At 39.5% G+C, this 16,919-nt stretch overlaps 1 protein-coding gene across 1 annotated transcript; it reads right to left on the bottom strand.

The window, feature by feature from the left end:
* Positions 1-6,532: 6,532 nt before the first annotated feature.
* Positions 6,533-16,370, bottom strand: LOC127959040 (protein FAM171B). The gene is made up of 8 exons (XM_052558038.1): positions 16,023-16,370; positions 14,373-14,606; positions 13,872-13,964; positions 13,527-13,682; positions 12,965-13,135; positions 9,389-9,502; positions 9,115-9,238; positions 6,533-8,959 (listed from the first exon to the last, which is right to left on the bottom strand). The coding sequence occupies exons 1-8, from the start codon at positions 16,195-16,197 to the stop codon at positions 7,729-7,731; spliced, it is 2,298 nt and encodes a 765-aa protein (XP_052413998.1). The 5' UTR covers positions 16,198-16,370; the 3' UTR covers positions 6,533-7,728.
* Positions 16,371-16,919: the final 549 nt, after the last annotated feature.

Below are 16,919 nucleotides of genomic sequence, written 5' to 3'. Positions count from 1 at the left end.
AACATTATTACAAACATTTACACTAAGTGCAAATAGCAGCATATTTTAGTGATATGCTATTTACACTAAGTGCAAATAGCTATAGATTCTATTTACACTATGTTAAAATTTTACTACTTATTGCAAATGGAGGCAATTATCTGCATCTCACTATTGTAGTACATTGTAAAACAGTATACAATATTAACTTATGTAAGTGTAAATTGAGTGTAAATTGTAAAGTGAAAAAGCATAATAGGACCCCTCTAAATCATTTCGGGTTTAAATGTGTTATGTTTGACAGGTGAAAAATTCAGGTGAACTGGTAAACTGCTATGAGAAGGACTGTCTGGACAAACATCTGGGTGTTATGTGCAACAGTTGCAGGGTTTGTCCAGTTTTACTTGATCAAAAATACAGTAAAAGCAGTTGTATTGGGGAATATTATTTAATTTTTTTATGATTTTCTACCTAATATATTTAAAAATGCAATTTATTTCTGTCATGACAAGCTTTTATATCATATAATTATCAAAGTTGAAAACAGTAAAAAAAAACAAATAAGCACTGCTTATTAGTCCGGTGAAAACTGTGATGCATTTTTACAGAATTCTTTTATGAATAGAATGTTCAAAATAATATAATTTATTTTAAGTATAATTTGGTATTTGTAACAAATTTGTAATTGTAAAACTCTTTGTTTTGGTCAGTTCTTCTTTGCTGAAAAAAAGTATTTTTTAGATTAGATTAGATTCAACTTTATTGTCATTATGCAGAGTACAAGTACAGAGCTAATGAAATGCAGTTAGCATCTAATCAGAAGTGTGAGAATATAGTTTTATATACATATAAGTGCAGAGTAAGTGAAGCTATGATTTACAGAATGTACAATGCAATGTAGGGATTATATGTACATTATGAACAGCAGCAATGTAGGGTTATATCATATGTGCATTATTAACAGCAGCAACGTAAGAAGAGTGGTAATAAATTCAGTTGGAGTGTGCAATAGTATTGTTAAACAATGTATTCTATGCAAGTAATCAGTAGTGCAATAATATTTTAACCGCCTGCCGGATGAAAGGAAGGTAAAAAGTCCATAGTTTGGGTGAGAGGCATCCTTGATGATGTTTTTTGGCCTGCCCAGGCAGTGCTTGTGATAAATGTTCTCAGTGGTTGTTAACTGAGTGCCGGTGATCCGTTGAGCAGTTTTCACTACCCGCTGGAGTTATTTGTGGTCAGACGCGGAGCAATTGCTGTACCATACTGAAATACAGTTTGTGAGTATGCTCTCAATGGAACAGTGGTAGAATTCCACAAGGATCCTGGGACTCAGGTGAACTTGATTATGGTGTTGGAGCTATAAACAGAAACACAGCATGGGTGAATAAGGAGTAGAGAAGAGGGCTCAGTACGCAGCCCTGTGGAACACCGGTGTTCAGGGTGATGATGGATGAAGAGAGGTTATATAACTTAACAGACGGAGGTCTGTTAGTAAGAATATCTAGAATCCAGTTGCAGATGGATGTGCTAATTCCAAAATGGCTGAGCTTGGAGATCAGCTTGGAGGGGATCACAGTATAAAATGCGGAAATGAAATCAATGAACTGCTTTCCCACATGTATTTTGGCTGTCCAGGCGGGTGAGGGCAGAGTGAAGTGCCGTAGAGATGGCGTCCTCTGTTGACCTATTGCGGCAAAAGGCAAATTGGAATGGGTCTAGTGTAGCAGGGAGACAGGATTTTAAATGGGATGCAGTATTAGTATTGATAAAACTTTTTAAAGTATTAATATCTGTAATAGAAAAATAAAAAAGGTTATTGGGACATATTACTCTATTTTATTCTACATTACAGCTCCAGCAGCTTGTCTGGGGTGACGTGTGATATCATCCCTAACTGTGTAATGAAGAGTTGGTGATGGTGAGAGAGAGTCTAGACCGCATTCAGATGTTCAGTGTAGAATCTGCCTCTCAAGATTTCAACTTGGTCAGCATGTCAGAACCCTTCCCGCAAACACAAGGTAACATCTCAAGTTCAGCTCATTCAAGGGGTGTTGAATACTGATAATTAATATCTTTAATATCTTTTTTATCATCTATTGTCTTTCTTTCCTGAACCTGAACCAGGTTATTCCAGTCCTTCCTCTGTGTATTCACTCGGTCAGGGTTTTCGGGATCTCTGCATCAGTAGTTCCCACATAGAACAATATACCATAATGTCCAACATGAAGAATTATACAGGAGCTTATCAGTTGGGAAGGCAAAAGTTGCACAGAGGAGAGAGTCCTTCCCAAATAGGCCCTCAACAGTTAGTCTAACTAGTTTGAACGTCCAATCTAGGGATGCAACGATACCATTTTTTCAGAAACAATCCGATACTGAAAATTCTCAGTATCTGCCGAAACTGATCCAATCTGATACCAGCACAGGTTTTTTGTTTTTTGAAAAAGCTCCGCTCTTGTTTGTCTCTCTTTCCAAGGAAAGTGGGACACCCATAAGATTCCCATGGTTCTGGACCCTCTGCTGCTGAGGCATGGAGGAAAATGAGATTGTGGGGATTGAAGATGGCTGATGAGTTGAAAAAGGGTCTTTTCCTTTCATGCTTATTTGTCACAGGCGAGAGTGAGCTGCTGGACAACAATGCTATCTCTCTTACATCGTCTGATCCTGCAGCTAGTGCTCTGTTGGCTCAAAGCCAGATGAGCAGGAGATGTCAGATGAGGAGTAAGAAGTCGAGACTGAGTCCTCCCAATCCTCCTGCCCCACATATGATGAGCTGCTTGAGGTTATGAATCGCGCCAAGAAAGTGACGCCTTGAGGCCTCCTCGACAAGCAATTTCTTTAAAGGCATAGCCTTCCAGCTCAGGTGAGCCTTTCATTTCTTCCAGATCTCCATGTGGAGATTGAGAAGGCTTGGAAATCAATAGATTCCAGCATACTAGTTATGCCAACATTGAGAGGATGTGTGAGAATGGTAATGAGATGATTCCCCATTGAAGATGCCCTCCCTGCCGTCCAAACCTCTTCAGGATACATCTTGTTTGAATGGTAGGGCGTATGCTGTCTGTGCCCAAACAACAAAAGGGTCTTTGCCCGTCTCAATCTAAGAATGAAAGGTGGGGTTTGAAGACTAGTGTCGCGACTCGTACCACTCCCCCGCCTGCGGGTAGGACTCAAAAGGGGAGTGGGTCTAAGGGTGACAGGCAAGATTTGAGGGAGGTGATCCAGACAGTCCATTTCATCTACTCTACTGCTAGTTTTTGTGTATTCAGTACTAGCCTTTTTCTGCAGTGCTACTCGGACCTATTCTCTTTTCTGACTTTTTAGGTTTGACCCCCCTTGCTAAGTCAGGGACTTCTGCTGTTGAACGATTATAGTGATGGTTTCACTCATCGGTTGTGCATCCAGGCTGGCGATAGCCCTCATCTTCGCCTTGGGCACACAGCCTGGGCTTCAGTGGAAGACTCACAGCATCAGGTCCCCAGTATAACACTGCAACCTCAGGACCTGTGGGTCCTTCTCGCAGGCTGACCTGAGATGCTCCCTATCCTTTGGCCAGGGTGCAGTACTCATCTCTCACCCTGAGAGGTCTCCTGAGATTTGAGTCTTTCCTTAACCATCATGCACATTCTCTGAACTAGAGCTCCTCTCGCTGAGGCATTGAGAAGAATAATGCCCCGCTTCCACCGCAGGAACTTTACCCAGGAACTAGGGACTTTGGCCTGGTACTTGGTGTGTTTCCACCGCAGGAACCAGGAACTAAATAAAGTTCTGGGTAAAATAAATGCCCCTCAGAAAGTCCCTGCTGGCGGGGTGGTACTTTTTCAAAGTTCCTGAACTTTTGGGGGCGAGACTTGGGCGCTAAACATCCTGATTGGTTGAGTTCAACCACCATTTTTTCGGATCATTTTCAAAATATTACTGTTATTGTGTCATGAAATTTAATTTTAAAAGTATTTCAGGCGAGAATGTAGTTGTTTAAAACTCAAATCTGTGGTTTATTTAAAAAGACAGTGCCTATTTAAAAATGTTTTTCGCCGATCTCGGAGACTGTGAGCTCAACGCGATCAGCGGGAGTTCAGTCCTCATGTATCCGCCAAGAGCACTCTCAACTCGGCTAGCCCTTCTGATATGTGCCGCTGGCTCTGATGTCTCTTTAGTGGTTAAACATAAGATATAATTCGTTTTGGGTAAATCTAACAGGTTATCTTTGGTCTGTATTCAATTTATCTATTTGTTAAAATGAAAATTAAAAAGGCAAATGTATATAATATTTTGTTTCATTGTAATGGCTGTATATATACACATATGCCTGAACCTAAGTAAATTTCCGCAGCTGTTATTATGCTTAAATGAAAACGAAAGGGGTGGTATTTGATATCCTATTTCGTTTTATTGTAAATGTACAGTGAGGAAAATAGCAGTAGCCAAGGCGAGCTGACTGAAATGATCAAGTACGCTGCTGTTTGCAGTTTTACCGGATTTGCGCTGTTGCAGACATCACACTCCCGAGTCGAATGTGCAAAGTCTGAACTACCGAGGATGCACGTCCAAAAACAGCATACTATAGTATTGAAAAACACGCACAGACCTACGTCAACAGTCTATTTGCCTAATCTTCCTGGTACTTTACACTGTGGTGGAAACGCAGAAAGCAACAAGTCTGGGGGGAAAAAGTTCCTGGGGAGAAAAGTTCCTGGTACAAATGTTCCGGGTAATTTCAGTTTTTAACGCGGCATAACACTCCATAGATGGTCAGGCCTGCGGGTCCTCTCTGTCACACTGCCCTTAAGGTCGAGCCAGTAATAGCCCCTCTGCGGAGTGGGCTTTGGTTACACAGTGTTCCCTGAGGTACGAGGGATTTGTGTTTCTGCGGAAACCCCTCTTGTATGCTTCTGCTCTGAGGAGCAGTAACCTCTGTACACATGAATGGTAATTGGGTCCTGATATTTCTTCAAATTCTATCGGGTCTGATTATATAGGACCCAAGCTCTCTATCGAGGTAGAGAGCATGAGACTGTTTCCAGTTGCACCAGTGGACTGTCTGTAATTGGGCCCTGCTGGGTTACCCCTTCTAATCTAGCGCCTCCTTCTGGTTGAGCTGAGAAGTGCTCACCTCAATATGAGGCTTAGCTATGAGTCCTTCCCAGTATGTGCTATAAGGGCCCGCCTCAGCTTGAGAGGCCACATTTGCTTGAGAGGCCGAAAAACCCGCATTTGCAACAGACTGAGTGTTAGGCCCGTCTCTGTCACCTTCTTGGTCAGTTGCATTTATTTTAAGGACCCTGTTGTTTCCTGTAGAAATGTGTGATCCACTTCTAGCAGGATCCCATTTTTGATGTCCCATTTGCAATCTATCAGCTCCTCTGACATGGCTGTGCTTCCTTCACTGCGGGATGGCCCCTTTTGAGCTCACTGGTCCTGGGCAGACTGGGTGAGTCCTCCTCTCGACCTGAAAGTTAGGTCCTCGGACCCTGGGCTGTTGATTGTTCAGTCGAGCTGGGTAACTCTCTCTCCTCGCTATGGGTTGAACACTCTGCTCTTGAGCTCTGGGCAGTTACATCAGGTAGTTGGACTGCTTGCTGCTTTCCAGATAAGGTACCTCTATTTGGTTCAAGACAGGCAGTGCTCCCCTCACCTCGGAGGGTTGTCTTTGAGCCTGCCACTCCCAATTGAGCGTCTGTGGACTTCTCTCATCGAGTCCTCCACTCATTTGAGCTCCATTGAGTAGCATGTGTTTAATCGTGAGGACGCTTTATTAATTCTTTAGAGTTTCAAAGATTTAATCGTGCCGGTTTAATTTTATTCGTTTCTTGTTTTAGGCAAATTAGGCCTAAATAATGGGAACGAAATTATACAGTGCTTCACATTTAAACATGCAACAATTTCTTAATCTTAATTTCTCAATTTCTGAATAATATAACGCATAATTAATATAATATAAATAACACTGCACACCTTTTAAATGTGTCCAATCTAAAATATGGATACCATGTAGCTTAGAAAATATAATCACAGACTCTTTCTCTTTCTAAGTAATGCACATAACTTCAAAATACCAAACTTTCATCTGTGAATATTAAATATTTAAACTATAATTTTTTTCTTTCATTTTCCGTGAAACCCGCAGCGTTAAAAGAGGCGTTTTCGATGTCTACTTAGTATATGTGCTGTCAGCCTCGTTTCCTTTCTCTGAGTTGGTGTAGGCCCTGGTCCTTGCCTTGGACTCCACTCAACTTATGTATCTCTGTTGATACATTTCTGAGCAGGGTGTTCCTACCAAAGATCTGTCAAGTCAGTTTTTTGGTTAATTCGGAACTGGCCGTAGCTAATCTGGTTTAGTTTGGTTTTTAGACACCTGACCTGAGAAGGGAACGAGACTTCAGGCTTAAGCTTTAGATGAAAAAGATTATAACGTGTTTTCCTGGTGCCGGGTGATGGTATAAGAGACTACTTTTATTACTGTCTTTTGCATTTAAGTATTTAATGTTTATTTGAATGGTTAAAAAAAATTATGCTTTCATTAATTCTAAGTACATAAAACTCATGAGCATTTTTGTTTTTGGTCAAGTGCCTTTATTAAATGTGCACAAAAAGGCAGATTACAAGCTGTACTTTAAAGCATCCAGGAATGGCTCATGAGCCATTTAAAACTGAGTTGAGAAATCCTTCAAATATATTACAATTAATTAAATAATAAATGCTACAATATGACATAAATTATGTTAAAAACATTCAGCTGACACAATGCAATCTCTCCTCTGTCATACTTCATTTAAAATGTCAAACTCAGTTAGCCTTCTTAGTTCAAATTTGCTGCCTGACAACAAGAAGCTAGTGTTTCATTGTAACTGTCAATAAAAATTAAACTGTTACAATTAATTGTCCAAAATAATAAACACATTAAAAACACTAGTTGATAATGATTTGTTGTCAGTTTGTGAAGAAATATTTTACACAAAAAACACATTAGCGCAATAAACATCTTAATATGCTAGGTTTATGACCTGTACAGCTGTGCGTCCAGCACTGGCCTTGGTAAGGTAAACCATAACCTGAAGCATATCGTAGATGTTTTTGGGTACTACATTCTTACACATGAAAACATTGAATGATAAAAGCATCACAATGGACGGCATGCAAATGTGACTAGCAATAATACATTAAATAAGTACAGTGCATTAAAATGGCATATGACCTCAAAGGCCTTAGTTGCTCCCTCAGAAAACTCTTTGCAACACACTGGTGCTCTTTCTGAATGGGAGGATATATAGTGCTTAGCACAATTTATTTTAGAATTGTTTATAGCACTGTGTGGCAGTTCCTTGCGTTACATTTGAATGTCTGTAGACCTGAACTGATGAACAAAAACTGATTCCAAGCAAGTCAAGAGATCCAAATTGATAGCATTTTAACAGTTTTTAAGACTCACTAGAAGAGCATTGTGGGTACAAGCATTGTGCTCACAGGGCAACAAATGTTTAAAAATACTTCTATGTATATACTTTTACAATGTACTTTTGAAAGTAAACAAATATGTTCTTTCAAAGAAAACATTGTACAGTGTAGTTGGGAATTATGTACAAATCAACTGCTGACAAGACGCTGGATACGGCAAAGCCAGATTGACTTTGAGCTACGGCAGGTAAGACAGGCATTTTTGTTTTCTCCATTCTTCCTGATGTTTATAAGGCAATTTGATCAAAACCATTTTCACCAAAAAGCTACGGCTACACGCAGGTTACTCAATTAGTGTTTTGTTTGGGGTCTCTCCTCCCTTATGTGTCGAGATGTTTTTTTGTCGGGCTTCTTGTCTCGAACCTTTCGCAGTCTCCGTGGTGGAGGGGTAGATTTGGACTCACTAGAGGTGTCCCCCGCATCCCTGTCCTCCGGGATGTTGGGAATGGCTGCACTACTGCCTTCCAGGGTGTTCCTCAGGGATGTGTCTTCGGGACTCCCAATTTCACTGCTGCTCAGGTCCTGCTCTTGATTTCCACTTATTTTAGCCGTGCTAGAGCTTGAAGGTTCCTCGCTTTTCCGCAGAGGCTGCTGCAGCTCGTTCATGTCCACACCAGAGTCCAAGCTTGTATCATTGCTGCTGCCTGGACGATGTCTTCCCTGAAGCTCAATCACAGAGTGACGAACCTGGGCTGCTGGTTTACCATCAAGAGACACAAACCAGGCCCGGGGTGGGTGAATGGACGGCTTACCCTTGGAGAGCTCCAGCAAGGTTTGCTCTGATATTCCCTGGAGTTCCCCCCGGAAAGGCCCCATTCCAGCTGCTTCGTTCAAAGTTCCTGGGACAGATACAGATTCCAGGAGATGACTGTAGCGGCCCCATAACCCTGGGTTTGCAGCAGCGCCTTGCACTCCTTCCAAAGCCTTCTGCTCATCGCTGTCCTGCTGGGGACCTTTAGGTAATGTCTGAGTGAAACTGTCCTTTAAGTTACGCTCCGTCTGAGCTCCATGCTCCATGCCATTCCGTGGGAAAGTGGCAGATCTACTTCCAGATGAGTCAGCTTGTCCTTGGGAAGTGAACAACTCTGGGGCTGGTACAATTGCCACTGACTGGTTATAGATGTGGAACAGCTTGTCTCTGAAAACGACATTCTCCGCACCATTCTGGCATGAGCCATTCTGTTCAGATTTTTCCTGTAGCTTTGCAACTTCTTCACTATTAACATATAGATTAGACACTGTGGCTCTGAAGCTTTCTAATCCCACAGCTCCAATATTTTCATACAGATTGCCCACTGGCCGGCCAACATTTTCCACATAAATGTTGTAGTTGGCTTGGTGTCGTGGAGAGTCTGATGCATCATGGCCAATGCCACTTGCAGCCAAAGAGAAGGACCAATCCCCATTACGAAAGAAAAGTCCTTGAGCCTCATCAGAGCTGGTGGAAGTGGTCTGGTCTTTCTTCAGAACAGTGAGCCTGGTGGAATTCCATCGCTTTCTTCCAGCCTCATAATTTAAATCTCTGTAAAACAAGATAGGAAAGGACATATTTTTTGCTACATATTTTTATAATTGCCATTGATATGAAAATAAGGTTAAGATTAAATATTGAAGTCATGCAATTCAGTCTTGCTTATTTTTGTACAATGATGTTTGTATGGCTGAATAAGCTCTTACCTGCAGTGAAATACAATCACAGACAAAAATCCAATGGCCATCACAAGAGTTCCTCCTAAGATACCCACAAGAAGGTATGTGTGGTAGGAAATGAAATCCATTGAGTTTGCAAACATCATATAACCTAGATTTACACAAACATAAATCTGGTTAGAGTGCTGCACATGACCATAAGAAGATATGGATTTCAGTGTTAAACTAAATTAAATGCCTTTGGATTGATAAATAGTATGATGGGCGGATGAGTGACATCTTAAATACAACTGATTCCTACCTGACGATGGTGGTGGAGCAGCAATCCAGTTACCAAGTTTAGGTGCTATGTAATTCCAGACTAAACCGTTTGTCTCCATCTGAACAGTGCCTATACCTTTATTTACCCAGGTACCTGTGATAAAATATATCATTAAGTGCTTCTTTTGGACACAATCACAAAGATCTCCTAACCTTGATATCCAGACAAGGCCAAAAGTTTTGGCAGTGACATAAATTTGTGTTTTGCAGTTGTGGTGTTCATTCACATTGTTTCTAGATTACTTTGTAGAGTGATCAGATGCATTTTAAATAATTGCTAAAAGCTTAATCGGCCAAAAAAATGAACTTTACACACACACAAAAGTTTTTTCACTGTTTTTAGATCCTGACACCAAATTAACAGCTAACATTAATTGACTAATCATATCAGCAGCACATGTGAAAGTGTGCATGAGTACTAGTCAGGTAAAATCACTATCATACTAATTTGACTGTAAGAGCGGACTGATTGCTATAAAAGGAGGGAAGAAGTGCTTCCAGTCATTGTGTTCCTTGTTAGAAATGGTTAACTCCAAAGAAACACGTCATCGCTTTGCATCAAAATGGCCTCACATGCAAGGAAATTGCTACAAAGTATATTGCACCTGAAATAAAAATTTACCAGATCATTAAGAACTTCAAGGAGAGAGGTTTGACTGCAGTGGAGAAGTCTTCAGGACATCCCAGAGTGTCCAGCAAGCAGCAGGACCGTCTCCTCCTGAGGAGTCAGTTACGGAATCGTGTCACTCCCAGTGCAGAGCTTGCTCATGAAGGGCAGCAGGTTGGTGTGAGAGCATCTGCACGCACTGTGAGGCCAAGGCTTTTTTTTGACAACGGCCTGGTGTCAAGAAGGGCAGCAAAAAAGACACTTCTCTCCAAGAAAAACGTGAAAGACAGACTGAAATTCTGGACTGGACAGCAGAAGACTGGTGCAGTTATTTTCTCTGATGAAGCTCCCATCCGACTGTTTGGAACATCTGGAAGATCGATTGTTCAGAGAAGAAAAGGTGAACGCTACCATGAGTCTGGTGTTGTGCCAACAGTGAAGCATCCTGAGACCGGCCATGTATGGGGTTGCTTTTTAACCAAGGGTGTAGGCTCTCTCATAATTCTTCCCCAAAACACTGCCATGAATAAAGAACGGTATCAAAAATGTCCTGCAAGAGTGGCAATTTGGTGATGATCCGTTCATTTTCCATCATGATGGAGCACAATGTCACAAAGCAAGAGTGATAAAGAAATAGTGTTAATTTCGTTTACAAAGACCATTGCGAAAAATGTTTGTTGACGCCGTCAGCGATGATCTGAATACACCAACAAACAAGCTGGAGTTTAGCAATCTAAATGAAAGTGTCACTTAGCCGGTCAGTGTTCTGTCATGAGATCTCGGCTGAATTGTTTGAGAACTGGATCATATAATAATTATTAATTATTAATAATATTAATAATGTTCATCGTCTGGCTGACTACGTCTTGTATTAATTTTTCAAAAAATCCTGTCATACGTGCACAAACTGACAGTCACCACTTATAAGCTTTTACTAAATATTGTAGAAACATACATTTCTGTAAAGTTGTGTGGGATTACAAATTTATAAAATGTTAAATCTATGTTCCAATATAATAGTAGACTTTTTGGGGTAATAAAGCTGACATCCAAGAAGCTCAAATCAGGAAAATCAAGTGTCTGAGACATTAATCTTTTGTCTTTGTGTTCTTCCTTGAAGCTCAAGGTACAGCTGTGCCTTTTGTCTCTATGATAATGTGAAGGTATCAGTGATACTGTCAGGCACCTCTGTATTTAAATGACACTGTTATGCTGATAAGATCAAGGCTGGGAATATGCCAGTGTCTGGTACTTTCCTGATTGCATTTGCATGCTTTGTTAAAATGGTCTCCACCTCTACTGTATGGATCCCTCCCACTTGAATGTATATAAAAACTACAATGTCTTAAGGACAAGTTAGACTGTTGATGACTGCAGCACCACGCAAAGCGTTCTCAAAAAAGAATCCTGCTGAAGATTACCCAAGAGTCTCCTGGTCTTCGTTTCTGAGTTCCCAACAGTTTCTTTGTAAAGATTTGTATTGTAAAAAGCGCTTATACAAACAAACTTGAATAGAATTTAATTGAATTGTGATAAATAAATAAATAAATAAATGCACTCAATCGCTGTTGTTTTAATAGAGAAATTGACTACTGCAATTTTGGAATTAATAGGAGTTTTACTGTTTTAATATTTTTCATTTGTTTTAGCTGTTTTCATGATGTGGCAAAGAGATAAATCTTTGGTTTTGATTAATATAATAAAAAGCCTATAATAAATCAGTACACTATATTAGGTAAAATACACGTGTGTGTCCACATTCCATTGACCTGTGCTTACTGGAGAAAGTGCAATACCTGAAATCCAAAAAAAATATCATTACGATAATAGTTCTGTGAATTTTTTTTTTTATCAGCTTAACCATTATACAGAATAATGAAAATGTGACTAAGATTTAATTGACTAAAACCTGATTAAAATGCTCATACTTTTGGCTGCCAAAATTAATACTGCTGTACGGTTAATTAATAATAATCTTATTGCTAAAATGTTAAGTTATCATTGAATAAAACTAGACTAAAATACTTTACACTTTTTTGGACTAAAACTAGACTAAAATGTTGAGACTTTTAGTTGACTAAAACTTGACTTAAACTAAATAGGAAAAGGTTGACTACATATGAAAACTTAACAAGGACATTTTAACACGGGATCCGAGGCCAGGCAACTCCCCAGATAGGGAAACTTTGGTCAGTCCTCAAAAGGAGAATGGACAAGCAGAAGCCCACAAATTGTGATCAACTCTGGGAACTAATAAAGGAAGAATGGATCGCCATCAGTCAGGATTTGGCCCAGAAGCTAATATTCAGCATTCCAGAGCGAATTGCAGCGGTTATGAAGAACAAGGGTCAGCACTGTAAATACTGACTTTTTATTTCTTTCTTTTTTTGCCAATCAAAGCCTTTAAAACTTATGATATGGTTAGCTTTTTTTCAGTATACCATTGAAACATTTGGAAAAATAATCTACAGATACTGAACAGCAAACTTTGCAAGACACAAAATTTATGTCACTGCCAAAACTTTTGGCCATGACCGTACATGGTACTGTGTAAATCAGGAAGCTTCTACCTAAAGGTGTTTTTTTTTTTTTTTTAAACAATCGCTAGGACCCATTTCTCAATATTTAGGTCACTTTTTCAAAACTCTTCACACTGTTTCTTTAAGCTCGGCATAACAGTTAATTTTACATTCAGTATACACTAAAACTTAATTGATGCCTCAAATCAAGTAATTTTCCCTAACACTAAGGTTGTCACCCAACAAACACACTTCCATTCAATGTCATTTATATGCCACTAGCCCCCACTAGGGTCCATAAATTGTTAAGTGTTGCTTAAGGACTGTAATGATGTTAGTTCATACTTCAAGAAAACAGTGGAAGAGCTGACAAGCTTCTTCTGAATGGGTAAGTTTGCAGTCTTTAAATTATGATTTTTTTTTTAATCACCTATGGTCATGTCGAAGGTCCACGCAGTCAGCGAGTCAGACGGTCGAATGTGGGTGTTGTAGGGAAGGGGTATTTTGAGCTGAATGGGTCCTTCGATGTCAACCTCTTTTCCATTAGACACTAACTGGGCACTGATCATAGCCAATGGGTTTAACTTGACATTCCTATAACCTGTAATTGGGGATACAATGATAACTGAGATTCATTTTACAATCTGCAGAAAAATACATTAGAAAACTGTGTGAAGGCGTTTGGTCTAGACTCTAGAGGATCGATATTATGTGTACAATGTGCCATCATGTTAGCTCCTGTTTATCCTAGCAGCCTGATATTGCATAATCAATAACAAGTAATCTATAACATTAACCAGTGAATGCATTATCGATTCTAAACAGTAATGGAGTTTGTAGCTTTCATTGACTAAAGCTTCCCTACAATATACTCCCCTCACTTACAGATCATTCAGTGAAACACACACAGGACAACTGTTTAAATTTGCCTGCACCACCATGTAGTCAGATGCAAAATATAATTTATGCTTTTTTTTTTTTATTCATCTTACCTCCTTTCCCACTCAGGTTTAGAGTAAAGAAATGTGAGTCTTTTTCTGTAGGCAGGGTTGGAACTGTCAGATAGGCTGACAACATGGAGATGGTAGTGTTCTCAGACAGTTTGAGGAGACTTTTGGGAAACTGTACACTTGGTTGAAATGACAGATCTGTAATGTGAAAATATATAGATAATTCAACAGTAGTATTACATTCAGAGTAGGGCTCCATGCAACAGATGTATACAGGTACTGCATTAAATTATAGATTATAACATTTTTAAAACTGCTCAATTTAAAAATAGCAGTACGGATAATTGGATAAAATAATAAGTAATAGGGATGTTTTATCTGACATACCAGATGCTTTTCGAGTTATCAGCACAGTATCATCAAACAGCCAGATGTTCCCTTGAGTTTGAGGGCGCAGGGACATTGTAATAACAGAAAAAACTAGGAAATAGCATAAAAAAAAACCACTCAGACTTCATTTCAGCAGCCAAGTTTCTCACAATAAAGTGACATTAATTGATTTTGTCCGTAATTTTTTTAGAGCTCTAGCTGGGTGCTATAAAACAAGCAAGAGCCAGGGTGAGGTCACATGGTTCACAGCTTTCTTGCTGCTGTCATCTTTTTCTCACTATTTATTTATTAATTTTACTGAGGTATTTATTGAGCATAATTTGCCCAAATATGCAGATATTAAGAGGAAACTCAAAAATACAATAAAATAATACATATAAATATTACATGTCTATTAAATACATCATAACAAAAACCATAGCCTGATGTCATCAAATCATAAAAAATACACAATATCCTAATAACATAACAAATAATAAACTGAGGTTATGAACTTACTGGGTATCTTGGTGGTTTTCCAAGGCAGCTGGGTGAGTACGTAACCCTCCATGCTGGCCACTAGAGTGAGGGTCAGGCCAAGGTGGTATGGGACAGTGACCGTGACCTCTCCATTCTCCAGAGTCTGGCTGGAGTGAATCTGGGATCCATTCAAAAACACCCCCACCAGAGCCCCTTTCAGGAACCTCTGGCTAGATGCATCTTTAACCCAAATCTTCAGGGTCAGGAGCGACTCTGGAGACAGAGCTAATGTCAGGTTTTTGTGGAAATTAATAAATAAAAAAATAATATTGTGCATAAAAATGAGCATAGGATATTCTGGTTGCTTGAGTTCAAAATTTTGCCTCGAGGCCATGTACTATGATTCAAAGATAAGATTTTTTTTTTTTTTTATTAAACAAATTAAATGGAGTTTAAGGTTAACCCCTTTCACCAATGTTTATAAGTTCATTTAAGTAACTGAACTATAATTGCTAAACACATTTGCTATTGCTAAACACAATTGCTAAAAACCAATGCAGCCAACACTGAAAAAGAAATTGGTTGGTGACAGTAAAATCTTTGCCTTGAAATAGTAATGACCATTGGACCCACGGCTCAGGCAGAGCGACTTAAAAATAGATCAAAGTGGCAAATGTCGGATGAACACATCAGTGAAAAGCTGAGGCTTGAGAAACCTTGAAAATCATCTTAGAAATGTCTCTCAATGCAAAAAAAGAAAAGTCAATCCCTCATTCTTTTCTCATGTGCAGATCCTCAAAACAACAATATAACCAGGATTACACAATGACAGACACTAGAAGTTAGTCAAATAAAACAACGCAGCTAGTAGATTACTATTACATATAACTAGATTACTATAATACAACCATGACCTGGCACTTAAAATGTGTAATAGGAAATCTGCTACTATAGCACACAGTAATACTGATGTTATGAAATTAGGTGTTACTTAGTGCTGTTCTAGACCCATCTGTGAAAGGCAATGGAAGGTGCTTTCAAGCTGATTCTCCAGGGGCCGGCAGGAAATTTAGAGGGGGAAAAAAGTATAAAAATAATCTGAATTACTAACATTTATTTTGAATTGTATTGAATGATCTATAATTTATTTTGATCTATGTGTGCAATGTAAATGGAAACTGTGTATATTTTTAAACTGTGTATACTATTTTATTTTTTTCTCAAATGCATATATATATATAGTGGCCCCACATTTTAGTAATTTTGGGGTAATTGGCATCAAAAAGTTTGAAACCCCTGACATTAAAGAGCATCTCAAATAGAGAGGTCTCGGATGATTGTAGCTCTAAATTAATCCCACCTTAAATGCATAATGAATCTGCACATTCAAGATAAACATCGTAATGTTGTTAAACCATATCACCTATTCACCTTTAATGTAGGCATGGCTGTCTGAAATAGGTGACTTCACTACAAATGGGCCTGTAGAAGCGCTCCGCAGGCTCAAAAATAATAGACACATAATGAACGCTATAGACCAATGTTATGAGACAGCAAGCACAGCGGTCAACAGCGCACCCCTGTCCTTTGTTGTCATGTTCCCCATCATTAAAAATCCCTATTATTCGCAAGCACGCCGCATGCGGAGCTGATGCTGAGGATGAACCCAGTTAGATGCTGGGTCGTTACCTGATGGCGGCACCGTCGCATCCCCCCGTCCCTTGAGCGGGGTCGTCTGTGTGTTTCTGGCATTGTCCTCCTCCGACAGCGAGGCCAGCACCCCACCCTCCGCTCTCCTCACGTACCCATCCTCGCAGAAAATCAGTAGCGCGGCGAGGAGCACACAGCCCAAAAGAACTGACATGGCGTCTCAGACATAACTGCACTCAGTGGCACGGAAAAGGAGAATGTTGTTGCCTTTCTGTCTTTAAGTGGCTGTGTATGTCACGGTCACATCATGCTTCTCGGATGGACCGATGGATATCTGAGGTAGCTGTTGGGAGTCTGACGGGTGCGCGTGTTGCGTCATAGCTCACGCGATGCCATCTGCTGGCTCAAATGTATTTTTCTCTTTGTTTAAGCGCACGCAATTACGCAGTGCTCTTTTCAGGCCTAGGTGAACATTTTACCAGAGTATTTTAATTGGTTTATATAATATATTTTAAAATGTGAGCAAAATACATGTCTCGTAAAAATAGTTATCGTTAATACATAGCCCACATTCATGTTTGTTTTGCACACACATTGGTGTGGACACTTACACTACATAGACTTAAAACTATTTTTTTATCAGTTTAATGTTTTCGGTCACCTTACCTAACTCCTACTCTTAAACTTACCCATCACAGAAACGCGTGCAGAACATTAGATTAACATAAAAACAAATTTTAACTGATTTATAAGCCTTTTTAGCTAGTGAGGTAAAATTACCAGTAAAATGTCCTGTGGGTTGTCAAAGTGAGGACATTTGTGACACTGGACCACAAAACCAGACATATGGTAATTATTTTTTTCTTTGTTGAAAACCTGAATAAACAAGCTTTCTATATGTATGGTTTGTTAGGATAGGACAACATTCGGCTGAGA

This window comes from Carassius gibelio, chromosome B6 (genome assembly GCF_023724105.1).
Source record: "Carassius gibelio isolate Cgi1373 ecotype wild population from Czech Republic chromosome B6, carGib1.2-hapl.c, whole genome shotgun sequence".
NCBI classification, from domain to species: Eukaryota; Metazoa; Chordata; class Actinopteri; order Cypriniformes; family Cyprinidae; genus Carassius; species Carassius gibelio.
The sequence above is the reverse complement of the archived record's forward strand: the minus strand, read 5'-3'. Positions and strand labels throughout refer to the sequence as shown.